Raw genomic sequence first — 15,830 nt, forward strand, 5'->3', positions numbered from 1 at the left:
AAAGAGATAGAAAGAATAGTAACGATCCCCTATAACAATGTGGTATTTTCCCAAGAGTTCTGAAGGAGATGTTTTAAATTTCTGAATCCTTGTAGTGATGTGCAGTCTGCACTGAAATTGCTGGTGATGCTAGAGACATGTGATGCCACTGTTAGAGTAAAGCTTCACGGAAGATTTGTAAGTATAACTGCTGAACTGATCAAACTGTAGCAATGACAATAAGAAATAGCATGTACACCCACATGGTTACTAATTTTGCGATGGGAAGACATCCACACTTCTTTTTGAGGATAATATTCAAGAATGTGTTAGTCAGATATTGTTATATAGTATCAGATTGTCTAACAATGAACTAGGCAGTGTCTGTGAATGTTCCAAGGCACTGGAACTGTTAAATTCTCAGTACTGTTGAATTGTTTGAGTGGTCCACAACCCAGATCTAACTCTGGAACAATTCTGAGGCATAGTTGGGGAGTTAGCCCAGGGGAGCGTTCGTTTTGAGTAGGTAGTTTGTATATGGCTAGGCTGTTTTGGAGGCTTAGGAAGTTTCTTGTAGTTTGGGTTGACCTGTGTCTTAGACACACATGCCTTTAACTTACTATTCTAGGTGTGACCATGTTATGTTATGATTTTTCAAAAAAATGTGATAGTGGTCTCTAACAAAAGAATCTTGGGAGAGCAAAGTTTCTGTGGAAAAAGAAGGAAAATTCTCACGGTTAAAAAGTGGCAAGTGGATAGGAAGTAGAGGACGTAGTAAGTTTTCATAGTGTAGTGGAGATACCATCTGAGCCTCATAGACACCTGTCTGGCAGTTCAGTGTTAACAAATGAAAAATAATGTATGTAGGGAAAACTAGTTTGCATACAGTAGTAAATGACATCTGTTGTCACTCAGAATGCAGATCCTGGAGTCACTGTAAATGGTCGTCATGGCTTAGCAACTGGCAGTTGTCAAACAGGTAACAGGCAGGTTAGGAATTATTAGGAAAAGAATAATAAGAAAACAGAGCCCATCATTTTTTAGTGTATAAATTCAAACCATGCCTACATTGTGAATGTTTTTCAGAGTTTTGTCCAAACAGCTCGGAAAAGGGTATGGCAAAATGCAGAAAAAGGTGGCAAAGACAATCAGTTATGGAATGGCTTCTGCATGAACATTAACAACATAATAACATGCTTGAGAGGGCATCCACTGAAGGATGGGTTAAAGATAAGTAAAAAGCATTTTCCCTTGTCAGTGAGCTACAAAACTCATCGGGACAGGCAGTTTTTGAGGTAATGATATAAATTGGTTTGGAGAGAGTTTAGACTGATTCATAGCATCTATCAAAGACTGCTAAACACAAGGATGTGATGTAGATTTCAGCTGTGGATAGCCATAAGTTGTAGACTGCTAGAGACTGGGTTTATTACTCTGCCTGGTACTTAAAAGTTTTTTCATGAGCATTTTCTGCTGGTCACTGCCAAAGATGAGATACATAGATCCTGGGTCTGAATGTGGATAGCTTGTTTCATGTTTTTATTTTCAAGATTAGAAAGTTTCAATTTGCAGCTTTCTCTTTTTTTTTCTTTCTTTTTTTTTTTTTTAAATACATTGAGAAAGGAAAGAGTTTGGCTTTGAAAGTGAGGGAAAAGGAGATGCATTTCTTTGCTCTGTGTTCCTTGAAGGTTTTACCTCTAGGTGGCAGCAGAGGTTTTCTTTTGTACTGCATCCCAGTGTTTTCACTAAAACCTGACTGAAACTTGTTGTTAAATGCTGAATAATAAAAAAAAACCTATGCATTTTCATGGTAGTCTTCAGTTTTAGCACTTGTATTGTTAGTGTGCCGGGAAAAAAAAACAAACCACAAAATCCAAACCAAAAAGCATTTTGCTTCAGTTATCAAAGGCACCATGTTAAGAAAGAAGGGGTTGATATTGGAAGATATAATTGTGTTACTGCTATATGGCTTTGAGTACTGAGTTGGAATAGTTTGCCTTCTGACTGTGTGGTATGGCCTAGTAGATGAGGCACAATATTGAGAATAAAACTTTTGGGTGGGCTTTTCCTAGCAGTGCTACTGTCTGATATAAATTTAGAGGTGATATAAAACATGCCTTGGTTTCTTGACTATACAAAGAATTAAATTAGCCATGACTTGTTAAGCATATTGAAATGAACAGATAAAAATATTTATGTAAAGTCTTGCATGCTAAGGTGTGATTGTAGCTTTAAGAAGGAGTTGTGGGTTTGTTTGGGTTGGTTTTTTTGTGTTTTTTTTTTTTGTTTTTTTTTTTTGAGAAGTGTTCCAGTTCAAAGATTCCAAGGGGTACAAAGTGGTTGGAGGATTCTGTCTGTAGTTGATTGAACAGCAGTGTTAGTACTTCAAGAAGGTAGTTGTAGGCCCAGATTTTTACAGGTCTTGTGCATCTAACTGCTATTCAGGCTCTACGGTCTTACTAAATCAGTGGGAAGTTAGGTATGAAAATACCCCTGTGCTCTGGCCTGTAGTTTGCACGAGCTTCCAGCTCATTAAAACCACCATTTACAACATAGACTTCTGAGCTGTCAGATTTTGTTTCAAGCAAAAACTTTTTGGTGATTCAAAATGATGTTCTGTTTTGCAGTTCTGAATGACAGTATTGAATACATCTAAATTATTATCACATAGTGCTGAGAGTTGCATTATAACTGATGACTTTGTCAAGGTTTGGTGTGCTTACAGTGTTTGTATTGCTTTCTTTTGTGTGTGTTACGTTTGCTTAAATCCACAGTAACTGAATTGGTGAAATTTCTGTCATAGGCTCAAACTTGAGAATAACAGCTGTATTATAGGGCTTTTTTTCATATGCAGATAAACTATACCAGTTAAGTTTCTGTGCCAGGACTACTAAACTTGCGCTTCAGTGGTTGTACCAATCTAACTGTATAGCACTAACTTTGATTGTAGGCAGGGATTTAACAAACTGTCCATCCAGTTCTCTTCTTCCTCATTTAGCACTTAAAAATTGTTTTCTTTTTCATCATTCCTGTTACAAATTCTAGAGATGAAAGGCTGAATAACTTAAATTTAAGGAAAATGGTTGTTGACACTTCACTTTTTAATTTAATTACATGTGTAGCTAGATCAAGGACTCAACTTGGTTTATTTTTTAAAACTTGGTACTCAACAAAGTATGAATCTTGGATATGAGTTGTAGTATCATATTATTGATATGGGTCAGTTGACTAGATCAATGCTTAAGCTGCTGTAAGATGTACCTGTAAAGAGGGAATGGCATTATCATAGAATTGTTTAGGTTGGAAAAGACCTTTAAGATCATCAAGTCCAACTGTTAACCTAGCACTGCCAAGTCCACCTCTAAACCATGTCCCCAAATGCTACAATGTGGGAATTGTCTGGAAAGTACTTGGAAGTAACTGTATATCAAATTCTGCACTGATTTAGTTGTATGTGTACTGAAAATTCTTGTGCAATCCTCTGGGTTCTTTCCATACTACCTAGTGTAGGGGCATGTAAGCAGATACATTGGCTATGCTTGTGTGTTGGAATGTCCATTTTGTTTTTTGCGCAGACTTGAATGACTAAAAAAACCCCCTATATATAGATTTTGGTGGGCTTTTTCAATTTGATTCTTAACTCTTATCTATGTATGGAAAGTCTGTGTACACACCAAGAATCTCTTCAAATGCATGCACCCTGTCTAGCAATTTTCTTCCTCAAGATGAATGGTTTTCAGTCTCCCCCATTCTTTTTTTGACACACACACGTATTCTGAATTTGGTGGCTCTGTGTTCATCATTGCTGTTTTGTTGTGGCTCCTTGAGTTCCCATTTGTAGGCCAATTCTATGTTTGCTGTCTTTCCAAGTGACAGAAGAGGAAATAAGATATGTTTATCTGTCAAAAACCAAACTGAGCTGCCTTTCATGCTCTGGAGAGCCCTTGTGAATTCCCATCAGTGCTCTCAAAACACCCCTAGAAATGAAATGCTACCCAGGAGCTACCTATCTGAGTAGTTGTGCAGTTTCCCTTTACTTAATGTGTCTAAACACAGTTAAGTAAATATCAGCAAATAGTTACTGCATCAACAAAGACAACCAACCCCAAAGACATTAAACTAGACGCATTTTTGAAATGAGAAGATTTGTTATGTCTGTCTGTAAATATAACAGCATCATATTAGTTTAAGGTGTTAGACTCAGAAAATACCAAAGTTTTTGTCAGTAGTGGTTACAGTTGTAGAAATAAGCAGTTAAAGCTCATTTTCAAGGCAAGCAATGATCTAAGAATCAAGAAAACTGGAGTTTCATAAGGATCTTTTAACTTCCTCAGTTTTAAATTAACTTCTGAAGGGGAGGTCAATAGGAATTGGCAGGAGAAAGAGTGTTAGAGTGAGAACTTGCATGCAGCAGCTGTGTTTGTTGTTTCATAGTGAATGACAGTAGGTACCTCAGGGATGGGGACAAACACTCCATGGGTGACAATTGTGGAATTTTCACACGTGACTGTGAAAATGGCCCTTCTTAACTTCAGCAAGTTAACTGTGAAAGCATGCTCTAAAATATCAGGATATATATTCTGTACACACTTTGATTCCCTCCCCCCCACCATGGGCACAGAGGTAGCTTATCTGTTATTTATATGGGTCATAAGGTATTTTACCACAATACGATGCTTGCTTTCTGGGGAGTGAGCTAAGGCAAGTGGGGGAAGGGGTGTCAAGGAGAGAAAATATGTCTGTTTCTGTACTGTTCGTGTAGTTCTCCTGCTTTTGGTCCTAATACTTTTTTTTTTCTTTCCCCCTCTGGAAGTATGATATATGCTTTGCTTCCTGTTTGAACTGTATTCATCTAAATGGGGGGGGAGCATGTAGTATTTCTGCTCTAAGTTTTATTATTTACCTTTCTACAGTCATTGTAGAACTTGACCTAGGAGAAATAACTTTAGATAAGGTTCTTTCTCACTGCTTAAATTTTTAGTTTAAGAAATTTGAATGTCAAAGAGGATAATTTTCAACTTTCTTGAGGATGGCTGGGGGATAGTGCTTAAGATCCTTTACACAGAAGTCCATGTATGTGCACAAGCATGCCTGTTGCCAGACTTAAGTTTGTTCCTGGATGATTGAATGCAGTCCGAACAGAAGCCAGGTCTGCAAGTGAGAATGAGTTAAGATTAAGTGATAAACCTGAATATTCTCTTTGGTCTCCAAACAAGACAGCTTTGGCTGAAATTTCCAGTTAGGCCTCCTCAACTGTACAGGGCATTTGGATATTTCCTTTTCTTTCACTAGGTCCTGGTGTCTTCTAGGAATCCAGAGGGAAAATTCTCAGTTGCTCTGCATTTCCTTTTATGCAATCCACTTGTGTGCATGACTATGTTGAGATGTATAAGCAGGAGCAGTATAAATAATCCTTATACTTACTAATGTTGGTAAGACCTTAGCCAGAGTATAGTCTGGCTTGGGGCACTGCATTGTCACACCATTATAAACAGCTCTACAGAGGGAAAATGATTAGTAATGTGTACAGTTGTACTTGAGCTATTAAGTGGGAGAGTAAAAACAAAACTGAGGAAAGACATGATAATTGTCTTCTAATATTTGAAAGTCTGTTGCAGAGAAAACAGTTTTCGAAGTCCAGTCTGTTATAGATTCCTGGGGTAACTGTGTAATTGTCATTGCAGAAGCTTTTTAGAACAGGATCAACCAGGCATTTGTTTGGAAGGGTTTAAGTCAAGTTGTAGTAAGGGCATAGGCTGGAAAGTGTCCTGAGCTCACTTCTAAGCTCTGTCTTCTGTGATTTCTACTGTTCTGCTGATATTTGGCATATTACAGCACTCTTGATTTCAATAATATGACCTATTTGACAGAAAAATCTATATTAATATTAGAAATAATTTCCATATATGTGACATGATTTGCAGTCATGTACCCAAATGTGTCACTGTGATCTTATTTCCTGAACACCAGGTTTAAATCTACTTTCTGGTGGTAGGGAAAAGAACCACAGTTGGACAGAGTTGGAGGCAGAAGTTGTATTCCTAATTGCTAAAATTCTGTTATGTGCCTTGCTTTTCTTGGGACATGTCTTCACTGGGAAATGTGATAATCTTTCAAACATAAGATAGTTTAAAGACTCATTTTTAACAGATAATCGACAACATGCAGGGAAAGGTTATGTTGTGGGTCAACTCCCCTAGGACAGGGATTTACCTGGGACTGGTTGATCAATATCGCCATGCTGCTGGTTGTTCTCTGAAATGAACAGTTGCTTGCTGTTAGTTTTCTTCCGTTTGTCCCTTGAAACAAGGAGGGATCTCAGGCACCTTGTTAGGGCACTTTAGGGTCCCTAAGAACAGTAGGAGTATGGCCTTTTTAAAGGATACCAAACACACTGCAATGTTAATTCTGTCCAGGAGAGGGTAGTGCCGGCACTTAAAGTCTTCTGCTGGTGCTTAACTGTTAGTGTTTTTATATAATACGTTATTATACAAATCTGTGTGAGATCATCAATTCACTTCGTTTAAAGCTGCACTGCCATTTGTTGAGTATGATTCTTGGCAGCGGCTATTATTCTGTACAGATTGTGGGCAGGTAGGGATATATGTGTTTGGGTATTTCTAAGTATGCAGTTTTTAAAGATGTGTGGAACTGCACTCATACCTATGCACACGTTTTAACATGAAAACGTCTTCAGTATCAATATGGTTTGTTCAAAAGATTTGATTATATTTTTCCCATATTAATAAATATATATGTTGAAGAAGCATACAGGGGTGACCAGGTTGGGCTCAAATGTGTTCTGCATGGAGAAGGAAAAAGAACTCTCTGCTTTTACCATCATGGCTTTTTTTCTGGCTGGGAGCAGGCTGTTTTCTATGAAGGCCACATTTAAAGGTGTGTTAATCAGAGTTCTATTTTAAATTTACATTAAAAATGTTTTTTTTATATATATATATAAATGATATTTTTTAAAAAAACTTTACCTTTTGTCCAGCCAAGATTGATGTTTCTATGGGATAAAACATGACCTATAATGGCTTGAGTGTGAGACAATCAAGGATAAGAAATGCTAGATTCTAATCACAATTGAAGCTGCCTTGCTGTGATTTTGCACAGGTCAATTAGCTTCTCTCCTAAAAGAGGAGTAATTTCTTACTGCCCCAGAAGGATGTTAATGGGACTGATGAATGTTTGTTGTATATTTGGAGTGCTTTGTGATGTATTTGCATCCTAGATTGTATCTCTTCAGACAATAATGGTAGCATCTAAGGTGATGGGACCAGGGCTTTGGCAGTGATTGCAGCATAAAGTGCTCATCCTTTTTGCTTGCTCCTTCAGTTATGCTGATGTAGCTCTTTTGTAGAGCTGTGCTGTGAAATAGATCCTGGTTTTTTAATAAAGATTTGTGGAGTGTGGTGTGTGTTTTGGGTTTTTTGTTTGTTTGTTTATTTTTGTTTGTTTGTTTTTTAAAATCCAGGTTAGTTTCTTGACCTGGCTCTCTGTGCTGCCCTCCTGAACAGAGATGACAGCATAACTGTAAGGGCAGTGTTTTGTGATATGGGATGTGGTAGGGGTAAGAAAGGGGAGGGAGCTTCTTTTGTCCATTCCTGTATGAAGATTGTGTGATATCAGGCCTCTGCTTGGCAAATAGAGAGTCATTGATAAGAGGTCTTTCCTTTCGTACTCAAAATCAGTTTCCCAAGAGTACTTTGCTTGGTGGTCAGAGGAGAATCATGTTCAGTTGACAGCTCTGATACTTGAGGCTTTCTGGGTGCCCGCAGTATGGTGGGTCATTGAGTGGTGTGCTAGTCAGCTGCATCTTGGGGCTACTGACTGCAGGTTTGTGAAAACACTTCATGCTGCTTACATTTTTAAGGTTGGTCTTTTTTTTTTTTTTAATCAATTTCCCACTTACAGTACTTGGTGTTAATTTTAAAATGTCTTTATACACGCACTCGTGCTCTACTTGAACCATAAGATCTTTTTCTCTTCTGTTTCTTGGTAACATAATGTTTTGGTAATCTTTGCTTAAGCCTGGAGATTAGGCAGTTGTCAGTTTTTGTTTTGCCTGTCTCTATCTGTTTCCTAGGGACAAAGTCATCCTGCAGATGGTTACTCCATTTCCATCACCTAACCCTGCAGCATCCATTCAACCTCAATCAGAAAGTGGTGCTGTACAACTCTGTTTCTGATTATTTTTTCCCCAGTGCGGGGAGCATGACTTCTTAAGCCTTCCATGAGATGTTTACATACAGGTCTTTATTCTTATTATAGCCTTACATTCTGTCCCCACATGAGGGGGGATCAGGAAGATTAGCTGGCTGCTCCTTTAATTTTTGTCAATTCTATTTCTTAATTAGCTACTTGAGGGAGGTTTTTAAATAACTTGAAATACTACCTCTCAGTTGATGGATAGACACTTTGCTCTCAGAATACCATTATTGCTTCTTATTCTCTTTTTTTCTTTCTCCTTTTCCCTCCCTCCCTGCATCCATCCTCCCTGTAAGGACAAAAATTACAAATATTTCTTCTGAAATATTTAATCACATGAAAAGAATGACTTAAATGCTGAGCACCAAACTGTTTGTGCTGCCCTTGCTTGTGTTCCTTTCCTCACTCACTGAAATAAAACTGAAAAGATGAAGGAAGGCTGATAACTGATAAAAAATGGCAGTAGTTAATTCTCCCTTTTTTCCATGGGGATTTAAAATCCAGGGGAAAGGGTAGATTTTTAGACTTCAGAGGAGATGCTTTCTAAGAGTTTTGGAAGAGACGCATTGATATTATGATCTGCTGAAAAATGCTTTTACGTTCTCTTTCACAGTTTAATCCCTCTGATACAAGCTACTTACTTTGTGACCACATTTCCCTTTAACATTTAATTGAATCATTACATACCTATCAGATTTTAGGCTTTTAGGCAAATGCTGAAAACAAAAAGTGTCTCAGCCTCCAAATTAACAGCAATACTTACCATTTATAGAATGCTTGAAATTCCTAGAAAAGCTGCCTTACTTGGTTGAATTTTAATATAATTATGGTAAATGTTTTTGTTCAAAGTGTTTAAATCAAGTTGCAGACAACTCATTTAATTTTCTCCTTGCTCTGCTGTTTTCTCTTTGTCTGCCAAGGAAGTGGTTGAATATTCCCACTCAGCAAAATGGAAATAATCTGAAATATGGAGTGGTGATCTGAACAACTTGAGGTTAATTTGTAAATAGGTAATTTGAGTCCTTAAACTATGCTTCCTATTTGTTATTTTATGATAAAATTACAGCTAACTTATTTCTGTTCAAACAGTTAAGTAAGTTTCAGCTCTCAACAAATACATCCAGGTGTTTATTTTCTCTGCTGTGCGGTTTGAAATAGATCTTGGGAATTTGAACAGGATGAACCTGTTTTATTCTGCAAACCTTATTTTCAGGCAAAATAATTACTTGATTTTTCGTCTGTTGAGATGAATGACAAAAATTCCACTGTGAAGTCAGTGAAGATCTAGACATATTGTTTCATCAGCAGGGGAAAGTAAACATTATCCCTTAATCAAGGTGTGTTTTTAGGAAAAGTGGCAAGTTCATTTACAGGCAGTGGTGATTGATGCTTCTTACTTAGGAGTTAATGGTCATGAGTGTGTGCTTCCTTTGTCTTTTGTCAATTGGACAGTTACTGGTAAACCATCATGAGTGTAAGGATTAAGACGTGAACAGCAGTACTGTCCTATTAAATAATTAAACTTGTAACTAGTGTGAACTCTCACCTAGGTTTTGTGTTCAAAACTTAGCTTTAAACTCTGAAAGCCCTTATTCATAATAGCTTGGTAATTGTCCAAAGGACTAAGCGTGCTTATTGCTATGTCCGGATTTATGCTTTTCTTTTATAAGACGTTGTAATAGATGGCCAGGTGGTTAATGGTCAACACATTTTCTGTGTATTTTGGAACCCAGGTATGAAACGAAGGTATGGGGTTTTTGGTTTTTGTTTGTTTGTTTTGTTTTGGTTTGGTTTGGTTTTTTTTTTTCTTGTAATGTGTCCCTGGAGAGATCTTGGGTATGGATCAGCAGGATATGCAGTATCCCAAATTCTAGAAGTGCAGAGAATGTGTTTGGAATGGACTGCTTTTTTATTTTGAATGAGCCCTGCGGTTAAGACTGTGTAACCTGAATGTAGTTAATTAACTTGTTCATATAATTAACACAATCTAAAATTACTATAATCTTGACTTGCCTGACTGCTGGCTGCTGTCTTGATCAGTAACTTTTGCTGAAGTTGGTGGGAGTCAAAGTTTGCTTTGCAGAATAAGACTAGGTACTTATGACCCAGATCTTAGATTTCACTTTTACAGTCATTGGAGATAAACTGAGACAAAACAAGTAGGAGTGACCTCTTATGAAGCCCAGTAACTTCAGGAGATGCTGTATCAGGTTATGCATGACATTAAGCTAGGGTTGTGCAGGTCCACATTTTAAAATTGCTACTGCTCAACTGTAATACATTTGTTATATCCACATACCTTATAATTTAATGTTTTTCCTCCCATTGTTAATTTTACTGAGAAAAACTGTGTATGGGTTGTGGGCTTTGCATTTCAATAGAAAATGTTCTTTCTAAAATCAGTTATTACCTACAGTTGTAATCATTTCGATTCTTGTCCATCAAAAGGACTTAAAATAGTAAAAGTCCCTTGTTATGTGAAAGCATGCACCAAAGTCTTGCTGAATCAGTTGCTAAGTTATACTGCAGAAATGATTTTTTTTCTCTAGATAATGTAACCTGAATAAAGATAAGGGTTTAGTGAATAAGAACTTTTTGCTTACTTGCAAACTTCCTGGTTGAGAAGGAGCTTGAATTTTTTAAAAAAATAATCCCCCTCCCAAGAGCATAAGATAGATACATGGGCATTTAACTTTTTAAAATAAGAAGCAATGTTCCAATTTACATTTGCAGTTTACAGCTTTTGAGAAAAAGAGACATTTGAAAGTGTATTCCAGGTCTTTTGGGCTGATTCACATTCAGTGTGATGTTAGTCCACTACTAGCAATATTTTCTGGGAGGTTAAAACGGACAGCTTGGCACATGTGTAAAGGACAGAATTGCTTACATTTCTGTCCTTTTCTTAGGCACTAATACTGTATCCATCATTGAAATATCTTAACCTGTTTTGTCCATTCTGTATGGTACTCCTATTTATCCTAGTCCTAGAGGCCTACATGTTTGGAGAGTTGGTCTAGTACTACTTCTTAATCTTTCTGTCAAGGCTTCTCTGCCTATTATATGAAAAATATGAAGGTATACCGTAGTTGGCTAATCTTGTTTCTTCTTCAGTATACCTGTGTGATGTATATTATTTGCTGAACTGATGGCTAGGAGCTTAGATGAAGTTTGAATATTATGTGTGAATCCATTATTCTGAGTTATCCTTTAAGAATGTAAGTGTTGCTGTTTACTGTTTTACGGCATACCTAAATGATAGCAGTTTTTCTATTGTATTGGAAAAAAACACTTGGCTTGTTTGGGGAGAATCATTTTGTGATACAAGCTTGTGAATTCAGTTCACTTATAGGAAAGTTTTACAGGAGGGTTTAAAAAGAGTTTTAACCAAACAGTGTAAAAAAAACAACCAACCCAAAACAAAACAAAAAACGTGGAGGAAAAGTCGTGGTTGTGCTCTGGAACATACATGGTATGCATCATAAATTTGTAATGAGATACAGTACATAATATTCTGAGTATTTGTGTGTGATATACCAATAATTAAGTGAAATGAGAGGGCTAGGAGGAGTTGGGGAAATAGCAGGGAAGATAATGAATCAAGTCTTACCTGAAGTTAGCAAGCAATATTATGGCTTAATTCAAGTTCTACCATACATGCAAAAAAATACAAAACACATAACGAACAAAAATATTCTGCAAGCAATGATAAAAATAATCAATTATTTACTGATTTTGTAATGTTAAAATATTTTACCAAGGTAAGTTGCAGTCAAAAGTAATGTGAGTTATTCTGAAAATGGAAATACATAAAGATGCATTTATACAAGTGCAAGACTAAATGTTTTACATAACTGTATTTCAATGAGAAGATATACAGTAAGTGCACACTTGATAACACTAAGCAGGCAAAACTTAACGTTAGTTCCATATACTGTTGTATAGTTCATGCACAGATCTCTCCCAAAGTAAAGAGGCTGTTCCAAATAATTCTTGCTGGGATGAAAAACAGGATGGGTTGCTGGTAAGGGTGTCAGCATGGATGGGGGTCAGTTATAGACATTACTTACTGTAATTTGTGATTGCCGTGGGAGAGGAGTGGCTGTTGGTGTGATAGTAATACTGCTGGTGATTTTATTGGTGGGCTTACTGGGTAGGCCATTAGCTAGTGCTGGAGTTCTGTTGTCTTGCACTGGATTACAAGGGCTGATGGGCTTGGAATTGGTGAGAGCTTGGATGTAAGGACTTCCTAAATGGATGTGGATTTTGTTGTCCTCAGTAGTTATTACGCTTGATCCCGTACTGTTAGATCTCTGAAATTGCCATGATGATTGCCTATCTGGGGATACTCTAAAAATGGCATGCTTGGCTCCCATTTCCAAAGGCTCTGAGCAGAGTATTTGTTCCTGAGGACTTGAACCTGGTAAAGCCAAAGGGGACATTGTTCTTTCAGGAGTTAAAGAACCACATGATTCAGGGGTTTGTGATCTTGCAAAAGTAGCCATAGTAATAGGAGAAATTACTTGCTCTGGGCTCATGTAGCCTTCTGCTGCTTTTGATTTTACAGGTGTTAAAGAGGCATTTTGAATAATGGTTATTCTTTGCTTTGGAGTACCACAGTTGGGTATAACTGCTGTGCTTGTGTAGGAGTGAGGACTTTCAGTGGTAGGACTAGTTATTTCAAGTGTTGCTGTGTTCTGTCCATGGTCTGGAGTTACTTTTATGTGAAGAGGTTGGCCAGGTGTATGGCTTAGCACGAGGTCTCCAGTCTGTGCACAGTTTCCATTTTGCTTTGTATGAATCTTTCCATTTTGAGGGTGGCTCTCTTTGGACTTCATCCAAGGGATCCACAATTTTTTGTTCACGGCATTTGCAATGGGTGGGTTGCTTTTGAAAGACACTGCTTGTTCCTCCTCATTGTTGTCTTTGACCTCATTATCACTGTCTTCATACAGCTGCCCATTTATGACTGTTCTCTCTAAAGGCATGAGGGTTTTGTAATCGGGTGGCTCATTGTCTGCTGGATCTGTCTGGACTTCTTTAGAAAAAACTTGCAAGTCAGAAATTCTCCTTCCATTGAGACTGGGCCTGAAGTTCTTGCTGAAGCGTCTGTACCTCTCCAATTCTTTCGTGAGGCTTTCCATTTCTCTTGCTAACTCCCTGTTCTTGTTTTCTTGCTGAAGGAGTTTCTTCTGCAAGACTGTATGATCGCCTCGGAGGTGACAGATTAGCTCTTCTGTTGCCATGTATTCATGAATTTTCTCTTTCAGTGCATCTACTTCTCTGGAAAGGTGACTTGATTTAGCTTCCTCTTCTTTGAGCTTCTTAAAAAGGCGCTGCTCTTGATTGGACTCTGCCTTTTCTGTTAATTTATACCTAGCCACTTCCATTTTCACAGCCTCCAGCTCCTCTGATAGGAGCTTGGCTCTGTCCCGTTCGTTGACATATCTTCGTTCTAGAGACTCAAATTCATCTTCAGTTTTCATAAGATCATCTTCTATGGCCTTCATTTCTTTCAGCTTCTGCTTAAGCCTCTCAACTTCTTGAGAAAGCTCTTTGATTTTGTTGTTTTCCTGCTGCAAGGACGTGGTGGATTTACTACTCTCCTTGAGTTTATTTTTAAGAAACTCTTTTTCAACAGCTTCCAGTGACTGAAGTCTTTTTCTTAGAATATTCACTTTGGAAACAAGATCATTTCCTTTCTCCTCTTCTGCTTTGAGTTTGTTTTTCAGTTCATCTCTCTCTTTTGTAACACTAGACACTTTTTCCTCTGCATCAGATTTTGATTTCAGTGCCTTTTTACTTTCCTCAATTAGTTTTTCTGTAACGGACATCACTTTATTTTGTTCTACTTGAAGCTGAGAAGTTGCAGCTTGCAGCTTTTCTTCTGTTTGCTTTATTTTTTCACCCATAGTTTTTCTTTCATCCACAAGCATCACTGTTAGACTCTTCAGCTTTGTTAAATCTTCTTTAAGGGTAAACTCAGTTTTTTCTAACTTACTTTCAATTGCTTCAAGCTCACCAACTCTAGCTTTTAAGCCATCCAGCTCATGGGACAACTGCTTTGTTAACATTTTTTCTCTTTCTAGGTTGCATTTCAGGGAGTAACATTCCTGTTTACTCTTGTTGAAAGCATCTTCTAATTTCTCCAGCTCCATAATTCTTTTATTGAGTTTGTCAACTTCCCCTTTAAGGTTCTTGCTCTGTGATGCTTCTTTTTCTAACTTTCTATTAAGTTCTCTGCACTGATCTTCCATTTTTATGAGCTCTTCATCTTTTCCTTCCATCTCCAGCAGTCGTTTCCGTAGTTCTTCTACTTCGGTCATAAGCGTGGAGTTCCCACACTCTCCCTTATTTATCTTATCCCTTAGATCTTGCAGTTCTTCTTCTGCTTTTCGTAAAGATTTATTGGTCTCTTCCAGCTCATCAATTTGTCGGCTGAGAGCAGTTAATTTTAACCGAAGCTGACGATTCTGACTGTCTTCATTGGTTAGTTTGGCCATCATTGCTTCTTGGTCTTGGGAGATCTTACTGCTTTGGGCTTGAAGTTCAGCCTCCAGCCTGCTGGCTCTCTGTTCCTCTTCTTGAACTTTTGCTTCAGCAAAAGCCAGGTTCTCTTGTGCTTGTTGTGCAGAAGTGGTTAATTCTTGAATTTTTTGACTTTGTTGATTCAACTCCTCAGTGAGTCTTTGCTGTTCATCCACCACCATTAAAGCAAAGGATTTCAGTTTAGTCAATTCTTCTTTCAGTTCAGCTATTTTCTTGTTGCTTTCCTTCTCTTTTTTTGCCTGATATGCTGTTTCTTGTTCAAGAAGCTTTTTCAATCTGTGGGAGGAAATAATACTGTGTTTTGTAGCCATTCTAATGGGCATTTAAAAACACACTTGAAATACTATGACATCTCTGCCAGATGTGCATGAACATCTATCTGTAACTACAAGCAGATCTCTCCTTGTAGCATCATGGGGAAGTGCCCACAGGCCTTACTTTCTACTCAGAAGTTCTGTTGTAATGGACACTTCAATATGATCATTTAGACTTAACAACTTAAGTAATTATGCATCTTTGATTACATTTTCAGCTTTTGACAGGTATCAGTGCAACACAACTTTTTGGTATTCTGCACTGGAACAACACTGATCTTGGCTGTTTGCTGAGGCTACATATGTGCATGCGGGGGGTGTTTATTGTGTGGTTTTTTGTTGGGGGGGGGTTGGGGGTGTTGTTGTTGTTTTTTAAGAAATGTGATTATCATAGTGGTTGAGAAATTAAATCAGTGCAGCCCTCGAGGGCAGGTATGATTTACAGCATCATAAACCTCCTAGTAACTGTAAGTTACTTATAAACCACCCTGATGTTTTATGATGCTTTGTGATGCTTTATGATTAAACCTTATGGATGTTAAAGTATGTGAAGGAAATGTAGCCACACTAGGCAGTTAGGCTGCTTAATGTCAATTTCTAAGCAGCACATCAGAGCAAAACTAAACATTGTAGGTAAGTCAGTCCTCACTGAAAAGGCAGGCCTTGTGACCTTGTATCATACATTAAAAAAAAAAAAAAATGCAGTCAGGAGATAAACAGGTATTCAGGTTGTGCCTTTTGAACTTAGGAAAGCCCAAATGTCTTGCTGTCTTTTAG

General features: G+C 37.7%; 2 protein-coding genes across 9 annotated transcripts in view; one reads left to right on the plus strand and one right to left on the minus strand.

The window, feature by feature from the left end:
* FILIP1L (filamin A interacting protein 1 like) overlaps positions 1 to 15,830 on the minus strand; it is a 212,393-nt gene that overhangs the window by 7,322 nt on the left and 189,241 nt on the right. For all 8 annotated transcript variants that reach the window (XM_075034236.1, XM_075034234.1, XM_075034239.1 and 5 more), the window contains one exon: positions 12,261 to 15,015. In XM_075034236.1, coding sequence (XP_074890337.1) covers positions 12,261 to 15,015 — 2,755 coding nt within the window. The remainder of the gene's footprint in view (positions 1 to 12,260; positions 15,016 to 15,830) is intronic.
* The window catches only part of CMSS1 (cms1 ribosomal small subunit homolog), a 244,960-nt gene that overhangs the window by 7,075 nt on the left and 222,055 nt on the right, over positions 1 to 15,830 (plus strand). The gene's annotated exons all lie outside the window — the stretch shown is intronic.

This window comes from Buteo buteo, chromosome 8 (genome assembly GCF_964188355.1).
Source record: "Buteo buteo chromosome 8, bButBut1.hap1.1, whole genome shotgun sequence".
NCBI lineage: Eukaryota > Metazoa > Chordata > Aves > Accipitriformes > Accipitridae > Buteo > Buteo buteo.